This window comes from Astatotilapia calliptera, chromosome 22 (assembly GCF_964374335.1).
Source record: "Astatotilapia calliptera chromosome 22, fAstCal68.1, whole genome shotgun sequence".
Classification (NCBI taxonomy): domain Eukaryota; kingdom Metazoa; phylum Chordata; class Actinopteri; order Cichliformes; family Cichlidae; genus Astatotilapia; species Astatotilapia calliptera.
The window spans coordinates 35,164,506-35,176,364 of NC_137442.1; the positions used below are offsets into that span (position 1 = coordinate 35,164,506).

The 11,859-nt window shown below is 40.6% G+C and overlaps 1 protein-coding gene across 1 annotated transcript in view; it reads right to left on the reverse strand.

The window, feature by feature from the left end:
• The window catches only part of thsd7aa (thrombospondin, type I, domain containing 7Aa), a 173,394-nt gene extending 164,279 nt beyond the window's left edge, over positions 1-9,115 (reverse strand). The window contains exon 1 of the mRNA XM_026157251.2: positions 8,630-9,115. Coding sequence (XP_026013036.1) covers positions 8,630-8,783 — 154 coding nt within the window. The 5' untranslated portion in view covers positions 8,784-9,115. The remainder of the gene's footprint in view (positions 1-8,629) is intronic.
• Between the last annotated feature and the right edge of the window lie 2,744 nt (positions 9,116-11,859).

Here is an 11,859-nt window from a genome sequence, read left to right on the forward strand (position 1 = left end):
TTCAGACTAGGCCACTCCAATCTTCATTCTGTTTTTCTTAAGCCATTCAGAGGTAGACTGCTGTGTTTTGGATCATCATCCAGCTTCATAACCCAAGTGTGCTTCAGCTTGCGGTCACGTAGTGATGGACAGACATCCTTCAGATGCTGTGTTTGTTTTATGACAGAAGTAATAGGACTCACGCTTTGCAAAAAGTTCAGCTTTGGTCTACAGAATATTTTCCCAAAAGTCTTGATCAAGATGTTTTTGGAAATCTGAGACAAGCCTTTGTGTTCTTTTTGGTCTGCAGTGGTTTCCTCCTTCTTTAATGGTTATTTTGTGACCTCCTGAGTCTTCGATGTGCTCGTGGAGCTCTGGTGAAGCTTCCTAGGAGTGACCAACCTACCAAAATTACTCCAAGTTTTCTCCATCTGTGTATAATGGCTCTCACTGTGGTTCACTGGAGTCCCAAAGCCTTAGAATGGCTTTGTAACCCTTTCCAATGACTTTGTTTTCAGGTGTTTCTTCAGGTCGTGGCATGAGGTGTTGCTTTTTGAGATCTGCTCCCCTTTGTCAGACAGGTGCTATTTAAGTGATTTCCTGACTTCCTGACAGGCCTTCCAGTAATCAGGCCTGAGTGTGATTAGTGAAACTGAAGTCAGTTTTTCGAAAACTGTGGTTAATCACAGTTAATTCATGATTTAACAGGAGGAGCAATGACTTTTCCACACGACCAGGTAGGTTTGCATTGCGTTTCTCCCCTAATGGATTTAAAAACTCTATCTTTGTCTAACATTAAAAAAATGTGATGATCTGAAACATGTGTGACAAATATGCAAAACACTAGGAAACCAGGAAGAGGGCAAACTGTTTTTCAAACTACTGTAAATTATGTCCAATTATTGGATGCATAAGTGACAGGTAGGAGAAAGAGGATGAAGTGCTCCTGGATTGTTCTGTGAGAAACTGTGTGATGTGACGGTGACGATCAGACAGATGGAGATCAACATCTGAAGGAACAGGACAGCTACACAACCAGTCTGTACTGGGACACAGTGTTGGTGGAGGAGTATATATACCTGAGCATCCACACTGAAATCAGACTGAGCTGGAAGACCAATACAGAGACTGTACATAACAAAGGGATAAATAGGCTATATTTCCTCAGGAAACTGAAATCTTTTTGATCTTTTTAAACAATAATATTAATGATGATGATGCCAGTACTGGTACCCTGACATTCAAAATATTTTTAGTACGTCTTCCTTAATTATAATTAATTATGTCATCTTTTAACTGCTTCATGAAACTGGCCAGTCTAAATAGCTGAATGAAGCACTTGACCCAGAGAAACACTTGATCTGTAGAAGCAGCTTCAGCTTCAACTCCTGCCTCATTTTTAATGTTTATGCTCTCAAGACTCCTCTCAGCTTGTAGGTTAAAGGTCACCTTGAGAGAGGGTGAGGGCTGAGGTTGGGGGATTGATTTTGTGGGGGTGAAGAAGAACAATAAGCAAGCCATGTGACTCGAGGTGAAGCCTCTTCTCTCTTTTGTGTGCCACATAGAGATGAGCATCTGCAGCAAAGAGCTTGAACAGAGCTGCATGCGAACGATGCCACAACACAGTGTTATTCTCTGTGTGTGACCTTTACAGCATTAAATAACCTTCATTTATTGCTTCTTTCTGAAGCTTACTGAGTCTGGACAAGATGACCTGCCCCATCAAATTCCATCATTCATTGCTCTGATTTGTGCAGCTCTACAGAAACCTTTGTTGTTCCACAGTGGACCAAGCAGCACACAACTGCATCACTTACACTGGCAGTTGTGTTTATGCCTCAAAGGTTGCTTTAAACAGATGAGTAAGTGCAGCGCAGACATATAAAGCACCAGTAACTGGTTTTCAGGACTGCCAGGAGCTGCTGCAGTGTCTGAAAATTTATCAAAATGATTAAACATAGATGCTTTGTACAGACCACTATGTTTGTTTTTGTATTTGTAAGACTTAACTATGTGAAAGGCCGTACTTAAATGTGTTGTTTTAGGTTTCTTATTGTTTTCCAAAGGTAACAGAAAGGTTTAGCAATATGATTATATAATTTCCCCCCAAAATAGAAAATAAACTGTGAATCTCTGAAATTTGTTTAGAAGTTATTTGTGCCATGTAACAACTTCAAAACAGTGTCAGATGTTTTTCTTGTTCAAAACTACAAAAGATGACACTCAGTGGTCATGAATGAAAGTCTTTAGCTGTGTGACTGACTGGAGAGGAAACAGGGAGATAACATTTAAAGAGGAAGACCAGCTGATCCCAAACCTTCTGTCTGTGGATTCTATACTCCAGACACACCCAGACACAAATCTAGTCATCTGCCAAAAGACACCACACTGTGCCAAATTACACATTGTCACCAAATTCCATACATATGGGTGTAATGTGGAGGCTGATGACTCATCTGTTGGTTTCATGGTCCATTTTTGGTCTGGTTTAAAATGGCCTGCAGGGAATGATTTAACAGATTCTTTATTAATATTTCCATGTTCACTTCTGAACATATTGCTGCAGTCGCCAGAGAACCCATGTCTTTCACGTTAGTACTGTCGCAAATTTCAGCCACCCATCTGCACCATGGACAAAAATAGTGGGCTGCATCTTGAACAACCCCAGGTTTCTCTTCAGCTCTGTAGCCAGGCTGACAAAAAGTCAGAGCTCTTTTGAGCCAACCATCCCTTTAACGTTAACTAGTAATGACTTCATGAACTTCTTCACAAATAAAATTTTTATCATTAGAGAAAAAATTACCAGTAATCATCCCACAGATGTAATATTATCTACAGCTACTCTTAGTACCATTGATATTAAGTTAGACTCTTTTTCTCTAATTGATCTTTCTGAGTTAACTTCAATAATTACTTCCTCCAAACCATCAACCTGTCTTTTAGACCCCATTCCTACAAAACTGCTCAAAGAAGTCCTGCCATTAATTAATGCTTCGATCTTAAATATGATCAACCTATCTCTAATAATCAGCTATGTACCACAGGCCTTCAAGCTGGCTGTAGTTAAACCTTTACTCAAAAAGCATCTCTAGACCCAGCAGTCTTAGCTAATTATAGGCCAATCTCCAACCTTCCTTTCATATCAAACATCCTTGAAAGAGTAGTTGTCAAACAGCTAACAGATCATCTGCAGAGGAATGGTTTATTTGAAGAGTTTCAGTCAGGTTTCAGAGCTCATCACAGCACAGAAACAGCTTTAGTGAAGGTTACAAATGATCTTCTTATGGCCTCTGACAGTGGACTCATCTCTGTGCTTGTCCTGCTAGACCTCAGTGCAGCGTTCGATACTGTCGACCATAATATCCTATTAGAGCGATTAGAACATGCTGTAGGTATTACAGGTACTGCACTGCAGTGGTTTGTATCATATCTATCTAATAGACTCCAGTTTGTACATGTAAATGGAGAGTCCTCTTCACACACTGAGGTTAATTATGGAGTTCCACAGGGTTCAGTGCTAGGACCAATTCTGTTTACATTATACATGCTTCCCTTAGGCAGCATCATTAGAAGACATAGCATACATTTACACTGCTATGCAGATGACACCCAGCTCTATCTGTCCATGAAGCCAGATAACACACACCAATGAGTTAAACTGCAGGAATGTCTTAAAGACATAAAGACCTGGATGGCCGCTAACTTTCTGCTTCTTAATTCAGATCAAACTGAGGTTATTGTACTCGGCCCTGAAAAGCTTAGAAATATGGTATCTAACCAGATTCTTACTCTGGATGGCATTACCTTGGCCTCCAGTAACGCTGTGAGGAACCTTGAAGTCATTTTTGACCAGGACATGTCCTTCAATGCACATATTAAACAAATATGTAAGACTGCGTTCTTCCATTTGTGCAACATCTCTAAAATTAGAAATATCCTGTCTCAGAGTGACGCTGAAAAACTAGTTCATGCATTTATTACTTCCAGGCTGGACAACTGTAATTCATTATTATCAGGAAGTCCTAAAAACTCCCTGAAAAGCCTTCAGCTAATCCAAAATGCTGCAGCAAGAGTCCTGACAGGGACTAGAAAGAGAGAGCAGATTTCTCCTGTTTTGGCTTCCTGTTAAATCCAGAATTGAATTCAAAATCCTGCTCCTCACATACAAGGTCTTAAATAATCAGGCCCCATCTTATCTTAATGACCTTGTAGTACCATATCACCCTATTAGAGCACTTCGCTCTCGCTCTGCAGGCCTACTTGTTGTTCCTAGAGTATTTAAAAGTAGAATGGGAGGCAGAGCCTTCAGTTTTCAGGCCCCTCTTCTGTGGAACCAGCTTCCAGTTTGGATTCAAGAGACAGACACTATCTCTACTTTCAAGATTAGGCTTAAAACTTTCCTTTTTGCTAAAGCATATAGTTAGGGCTGGACCAGGTGATCCTGAATCCTCCCTTAGTTATGCTGCAATAGACGTATGCTGTCGGGGGATTCCCATGATGCATTGAGTTTTTCCTTTCCAGTCACCTTTCTCACTCACTATGTATTAACAGACCTCTCTGCATTGAATCATATCTGTTATTAACCTCTGTCTCTCTTCCACAGCATGTCTTTTATCCTGTCTTCCTTCTCTCACCCCAACCGGTCGCAGCAGATGGCCCCGCCCCTCCCTGAGCCTGGTTCTGCCGGAGGTTTCTTTCTGTTAAAAGGGAGTTTTTCCTTCCCACTGTTGCCAAAGTGCTTGCTCATAGGGGGTCATATGATTGTTGGGTTTTTCTCTGTATCTATGAAGCGCCTTGAGGCGACTTTTGTTGTGATTTGGCGCTATATAAATAAAATTGAATTGAATTGAATTGAATCTCTTCATTTTTCAGTTCAGACTTAAGGCAGGCTGCATGGTTAGGTGAAGTCTGTCAAAAACAAGCTCTTCTAATAAATGTTAGCTTGTAAAAAAAAAAACTCATGCATTAGACGTGTATGTTACTTAATTACTCCCAGGAGAAAGCAATATAAAATTATATAAAATAGTACCCATCCATTGTAAAATAATATCCATGCTGTAGACTGTAACCTCCTCCTCTGGCACACATTGAAATCAGCTGATTGTAGCAGAAGAGGGATCGATTCCTTTCCCTATCACCAAGGTTATTATCGTTAACGAAAACTAGAAGTGAAAAAACATTTTCGTTAACGGAAATAAAAATAAAAACAAGACTTTGCAAAAAACGGAAAACTAACTAAAACTGTAATGAGCGTTCACAAAACTAACTAAAATTAACTGGATTTATAGCGAAAATGTGTTTAGTTTTCAATAGCGTCGGGTGAAAGTGAAGTGTAGTTTCCAGGTTTTTTCTTGCTGTGTCTCATTGTGCCAGCAGGGGGCAGTACGTTAGTCGAGTCGTCTGTGTCGCTGCTCCGTCCACGCGCAGAATCACGTCAGCAAAAGTCGGGAGAAATCGCCAGAGTCCAATTTCATATTACTCTGAATATGATTGCGTTTTAGATAAAGCAAGTGTCTTGTAGTGGAAAGAGACAAATTATGCGGAACATTTCTAAAGGGAACCTTTGAAAAGCTCACACAAGAAGGCTAACCTAGCTTAGCTTGAGAAGGTAAGGGAGCACGCCCAAGCCTCATCCCCAGAAACAGAAGCTAACCCCGGGCAGCGTGATGCATCCCGAGACAACTCCACAAAAACCATTAATGCAGTGCTTCCAACAGCGAGCCGATGGCTGCTGGTTGGTCCGTTCGCAGGAACATCACAAGCGAGAGGAAGCGTTGGTGAATATGTTTATTGAGACTGGGATATCTACACAACTTTTTGCCTTCAAAAAGTTTAGCAATTCACCCGGAGCTGCAAGAGGTAATAGTCTCATTGGGGCCAAGATATATATCTTATAGTTGCCTGCTATCAATGGTTGTTCATCTGCCCTCATTTATTTATTTATTCCCATAGGTGGGGATGTGAGTTGTCTGTCTCTGCGTGTTAGCCCTGCGACAGACTGGCGACCTGTCCAGGGTGCAGGGTATGGTAGCTGGAAGAGCAACATACCCAAGGATAAGCAGAAGAGCATGACTGATATGATGAAACTGGGATGTTGTTACACTTCATTGTTGCAAACACGACGAAAACTATAACTGAAACTAAGGGTTTAAAAAAAATAAAAACTAAACTAGCAAACAAAAGGTAAAAACTAATAAAACCTGATACAAAATTGAAAATCTGAAGTCAAAACTAAATAAAAATAAATACTAATGAAAATTGCAAAACTATTAAAACCCTGCCTATAAGTGACCAGGACATTTGTTCATACAGAATTTGACACTCAAAATAACTCTTTTCCTGAGATCTCAGCAGGCGGCTTTATTTATTGTGGGAAAGGATCAGGACTGCCAAGGGTTTTGATACTTCCTAATCTGACAACATGGAATAAATGTAAAAATAATAAAATGATGAAATGAGAATTTATTAATATCATACAAGAACCCGATTAGGCAGTAACACCCCAGCATGCACAAAAACACTGACTGTTTTTTTCTACACTGCTGCCATTGTTCTGTCAGGGTGACAAGAGCTGCACCCAAGTGCCAAGCACAGACACACTTAGGCCAAGAAGAGAGACGCCACACAAACATGTCTATACCGTATCTAGGTTAACTTTGTCTGGCCAATCTGCTCTGGTTTCTCTGCCCTTAATCTCATCCGCTGCTTTAACACAGTGGGAGGTACAGCACATAATACAAAAGGATTTCCATTCCTTTGCACATGGTGTGAACAATGAAGCTTGTAAACAACAGCTATGACAGGAATAAATAAATGATCTTTGATGAGAACGTATAGTGAGTGTGACCTATTTGTGTGTTATCTTGTTGTGTTTTTATACTGGAGTAAACCGCTGCCCGAAGATTGAAGGGGAAAGGAAACAAAGTCTCAGTTTGAAGGAAATAATTTTTTAAAGTGCACACAATCACGTCTAGTGTTATCTTGTGAAGTCAGACCTGGTTAAAATTATTTTATATCCTATACTGTGTTAAAAAACGGATAATGTTCACAACAAAATCAGTATTCTAAATTATTATAAATAGAGGCCAGTCTGAGAGCAAAATTACCTGAGCAGGTCAGGAGCAACAAAAGAAGCTTTTCCATTAAAGAGACGACGATTTCGATGCATAAATCCAACTAATCAGAAAGTAAAATGAGGGTAATCGTTAAATGAAAGTAGTCCAAGTGTGAAATAGCATAAAACCAGCTCTAAAAGAAAAACCATTAAGCAATACTGGTGTCTCACTTCTACTAAGGAGGAAACTCACCAAACAAAAGAAAAAGTAAACAAAACAGGTGAAAGCACATGTACCATCAACCTGCTACCATCATTTTCCACATAAAAATGAAAAGAAACTTTACAGCAATAGATGTTACACAGATGCTGGTATAAAGAAAAAAGGAATAATTTATTGTGAATGTTTTTCCTGGTGTCCCGAATACACATCTGGGAATCTTAACCAATTAGGGGACGCAAACATTGCAGAACATTCTTTAAAAGATTTTTTCGGAAATATTTTTATTTCAACCCCACGGATGATTACTACGCTGCACATGCTATTCTTCATAAACAAATGATTGCAGATCATATTTTAGACTTCATCAAAAGCCATAGTTGATCTCATGCAGGCTGAGCTTTACTGCCAGGTTATGTTCATTGATCAGTCACTGGTGGTACAGCGGTTGCAGAATCCCAGTGAAACCAGGACATTGATCCAGAGAAAGAGAAATTAGACAGTAGAGAAAGAGAACATTCATCTCCAGCTGCCCCTAAAGGGCACCTTTGTCTCAATGGGTCAACACAGTTCCACCCCCAATTTCTGCTTTCATCACTCCTCCTCTATCCTCCTCCCCTCTTTCTCCCTTGTGTCCTTCTGGCCATGTGCTGCTCTCACAGAGTGAATGAACCTTGGATGGTGAGAGGCACCACCCTAAACAGCAGCAGTGAGCATCCTTGTATTGTGTTTAGACTGTAAAGCTGCTGTACTCACAAGTCATCAGCAGATACCAAAAACACCTGCATCAATAGTCAATTACTATTTGTGTTTGTGTCGCTTCCTTCGCAGCTAGCTTCCATTTTTCCCCACTCAGAAACATAGTAACATATGCAGCTTTGCTACACACACAATTTCTTATCAATTGCACACATCTCAAAATGTGATAAATGAGTCCAATAGCAGCATAAGGCAATCAAAGTGTTCCAGCTGTCTCTGTCTGGGGGAGTGCTCTGCCAAAAAGACTGGAGCACAATGCACATCTCCACCCCCCAAACGGGGGCAAAACCCCCATTCACTTCAGGGACTGCAGCAAATATGTTATCAAACTCTAGTGTAGCAAGATGGCTCCAGTGCATTAACCACAAAAAGACCATGAGAAAATAAACTTTTGGTTTAAAAAAAATATTAATTTATGAGATATATTGATCCAATCATAAAAAGTGAAAGAAACAAAAAAGAGCATGTTCACCCTTTTCATTTCCCCTTATGTACTGTGTTATGTACACAAACATTTGCATATGAATATTTCAGCGAGAGTGTAAGGTTAGAACATCCATCCAGTCACTCAGTGTCTCAGGGACCAGGACTGAACGAGCAGAGAGGATGGACTGTACCTGTTCGCCAGATGTACATGGGTCGAGTTTCCACTGCAGTTTGTGCATCCAGTTCCCACATGGATAAAAACAGCAGCGCTAACGTCCAGAGAGAGAGGAGTGGGGCTCCTTTCAAGACCTCTTGGATCCTGATACCTCTGCCGGCCGTCCCCATGGCCACCGCACGGCAAATACTGCTGTTCCCAATGCAATCGAGAGGAAAATGTGAGCCTGGCCACAAGGTAGAGAGCGGCACTCAAGTGAATTTTCTGCTTTGTCCACGCCACCGCATCCAAGAAGTAATCCTGAGCAAGCGAGGGTGAGGTTTCCTCACGCTCTCCTCTCCCTCTGGGTTTCTCTTATTCCCCTGGCTACTTAATGAGTGCGAATGAGCTCTTGCAGTAATAAAACAGGGAACAATAGATCCCTAAGCCCAGCCTGCTCCTGCTGCTGTATGCCGGGTAATGTAGCGCCTCCCTTTCTCTCGGCTCTTTCTCTGCCTGTCTCATTCTCTCTTACACACACAAGCAGTTTATGCACACATTTACACACACATCCTGTCCACCCGCCCTGCTCACTCATCTCTCATGCTGTTTTACAAAGACCTGAGAGAAGTTCTAGGTAGCTGAATCAAGAATGTGGAGATGTGTTTGTTGGTGAAATAAACAAGTAAGCAGCAGCAGTTTTCCTATTAAAGCATTATTGTATTTTAACTTTTTATTACAATAAAAATGACCATGGATGGATGGATGTGTCAAAAGAAGGGTATGTAAATGGTAAATGGTAAATGGCCTGTATTTGTATAGCGCTGTTACTAGTCCCGCCTAGGGACCCCAAAGCGCTTTACACACCCAGTCATCCACCCATTCACACACACATTCACACACTGGTGGAGGCAGCTACAGTTGTAGCCACAGCTGCCCTGGGGCAGACTGACAGGTATGTAGATAATATTGTTATATACACCAGTCAGCCAAAATATTCAAACCACCTGTCCAGTTTTGGTCAAATTCCCCACTAACTGGCAAACCAGCTCATAACTCTTGAAGCATTGCAGATTTCCAGGTGGGCTTGTCCTGGCACATCTAGTGGATTGGGATCTGGGAAAATCTGAATGGCAATTCCAGTGCTGTGGTGCAGGATAGGGATATATAAGCTCCAGGATGGCTGATCATCAGAGTACTTTTTATGACTTCTATTCAGCTTTGATAACTGACATGCAGCTTCTGCAGTGATATGGATTTTGTTTGCACAGGTGCCTTGCTCTGTTTGGAGGTTCAACGTTTCCATGGTATGTGTTGGACGTTCTTCACCGGAAACCAAAAGTATCAAGACTGTTGTCATTTCAGACTGAAACTCGAGGTGTAATATCGACTGATGGTTAGTATTTAATCTGCTTCTTTTGTTGAGTTGATACTAAAAACTAAAAAGACTGAAGAACAATCTGTAATTTCATCCCTTATTTTCTACTTTTTGATTAAATAAAGCAAATATTAATAATGAACATCTTGCACCAGCTTATTTTACAGGTAAATAGGTGTTGAAAGAAAGGTTAAGGACACATACGCACATTTTAAAAAACTAAAGTAAAGGAAAAAAGGGCCCACCCTGCTGTAGGCCCATCACCAACAGAACTTTAGAGATTGGGGACAGTGTTCGCAGGAGCCAAGCACACACCAAGGAGGACCGATCATATTTGCTTAATCCAGCATGAAAAATAAATGGCATGTTAAAAGGATTCCACATGCTTCTTTTGTAACATATATGTATAAGTAAATGAATTAAAAATTTCACAGCAATCATTATATGTGAAATCTGGACTATAATGTGTTTTTATGCAAATTAGAGATGGCTGAGCAGGAAACGTCCTAAGAAATGTCTGATTTAGCTGAAAAGACTCTGCTGTGAGCTGCTGTACGCACAACGACACAACTACAAAGAATGTTTCAGCATTGTTTGTTTCCAGGACTGAAGAAGTAATTTGTACAGATGATTGATTAGCTGCCTTCTATGATCATTTAAGTTAAGAAGCTCAGCAAACTGTTTCTAGTTTTCACAATACCTGCTTAATAACAGTTTACAAGCTCATATTGATGAAAAACAGCACTTTGTTTTTCTGTTGTAAAAATCTGATCTGAGCCTGGAGTTTACTGAATTTGCATAAATAAGGGAGGTGAAGGACAGTTCCTTGAACAATTAGCATTTTCCTTTTGGGAATTCCCAAAACAACATTAACAATGTTAATTTGGGACTTAACATTCCCAAAAGGGAATGTTAATTTTTGCCTGTTTCATTAGCATTCCCACATGTCTGATCCAACAGTTATATACAAAGATGCTACAGGAAGATTATTCAGAAATATTGAGTGCCCAACTGGACCTGTGGTGCTGACAGGTTTCTCCTACCAAGGAGAAAGCAGATGCTATGAAGCACACCACAGTATAAATTTCCTTTAATTTAGATTTACCGTTGTATAGATCAATTTTTTGTCTTAGAAGTGGATCAACACTTTCTTCCACCAACTCAACAAACCTCCTCCAGGCTGAACCATAAGTGGGTCTTCAAGCCTAATGTCATAAAAGAGGCTAAGTGGCTTACTTCAACACCATAGTTGCATCATTTGATGTAGCAGAAAGTCCAGGAGTCCCGGCTGTCTGTGTCGACAGCAGAGACACAGAAAAAAGGGGGAAGGGAAGGGGACTCCAACCTAAGCCAAAGGCTATCCCCTACAAATTGGCATTCCCGGTTCTTTTGCTTGCCAACACACAGTCACATAATAACAAAACAGATGAGCTTCAATTGCACATTATTTAGCGCAGTTTGAAGCACTGTGTCATCAGAACAGCCCATATTCTGCCGACTTCAGAGCAGATAGTAGTAATCAGTTTGGTAACTGCAGCTAGGTTAGCTATGAACAAGCTACGTCACTTAGGTACCTAGTATATATCAGCTGATCGTGACAGCATTGTTATAACAACAAGAGAGTTTAATCATGCAAACCTGTTTCATGCAAAAAGTTTTCTGACAAAAGAAAAGAACATTTTTGATCAGAAACGAGTAAAGTAAGGGATTACTATTGCAAAAAAGGTAATTAGATTACTGTTACTTTCCCGTAAGTACGCTGCGTTACTGCGTTACTAAACCGTGATTTCGTTTGCGAGAGTGTCTCATGACAGTGACATAAGCTAGTGCGACGTTCGTGGTATCAGCTGTGTGCAAGGCAAGGCAAGGCAAGTTTATTTGTACAGCAC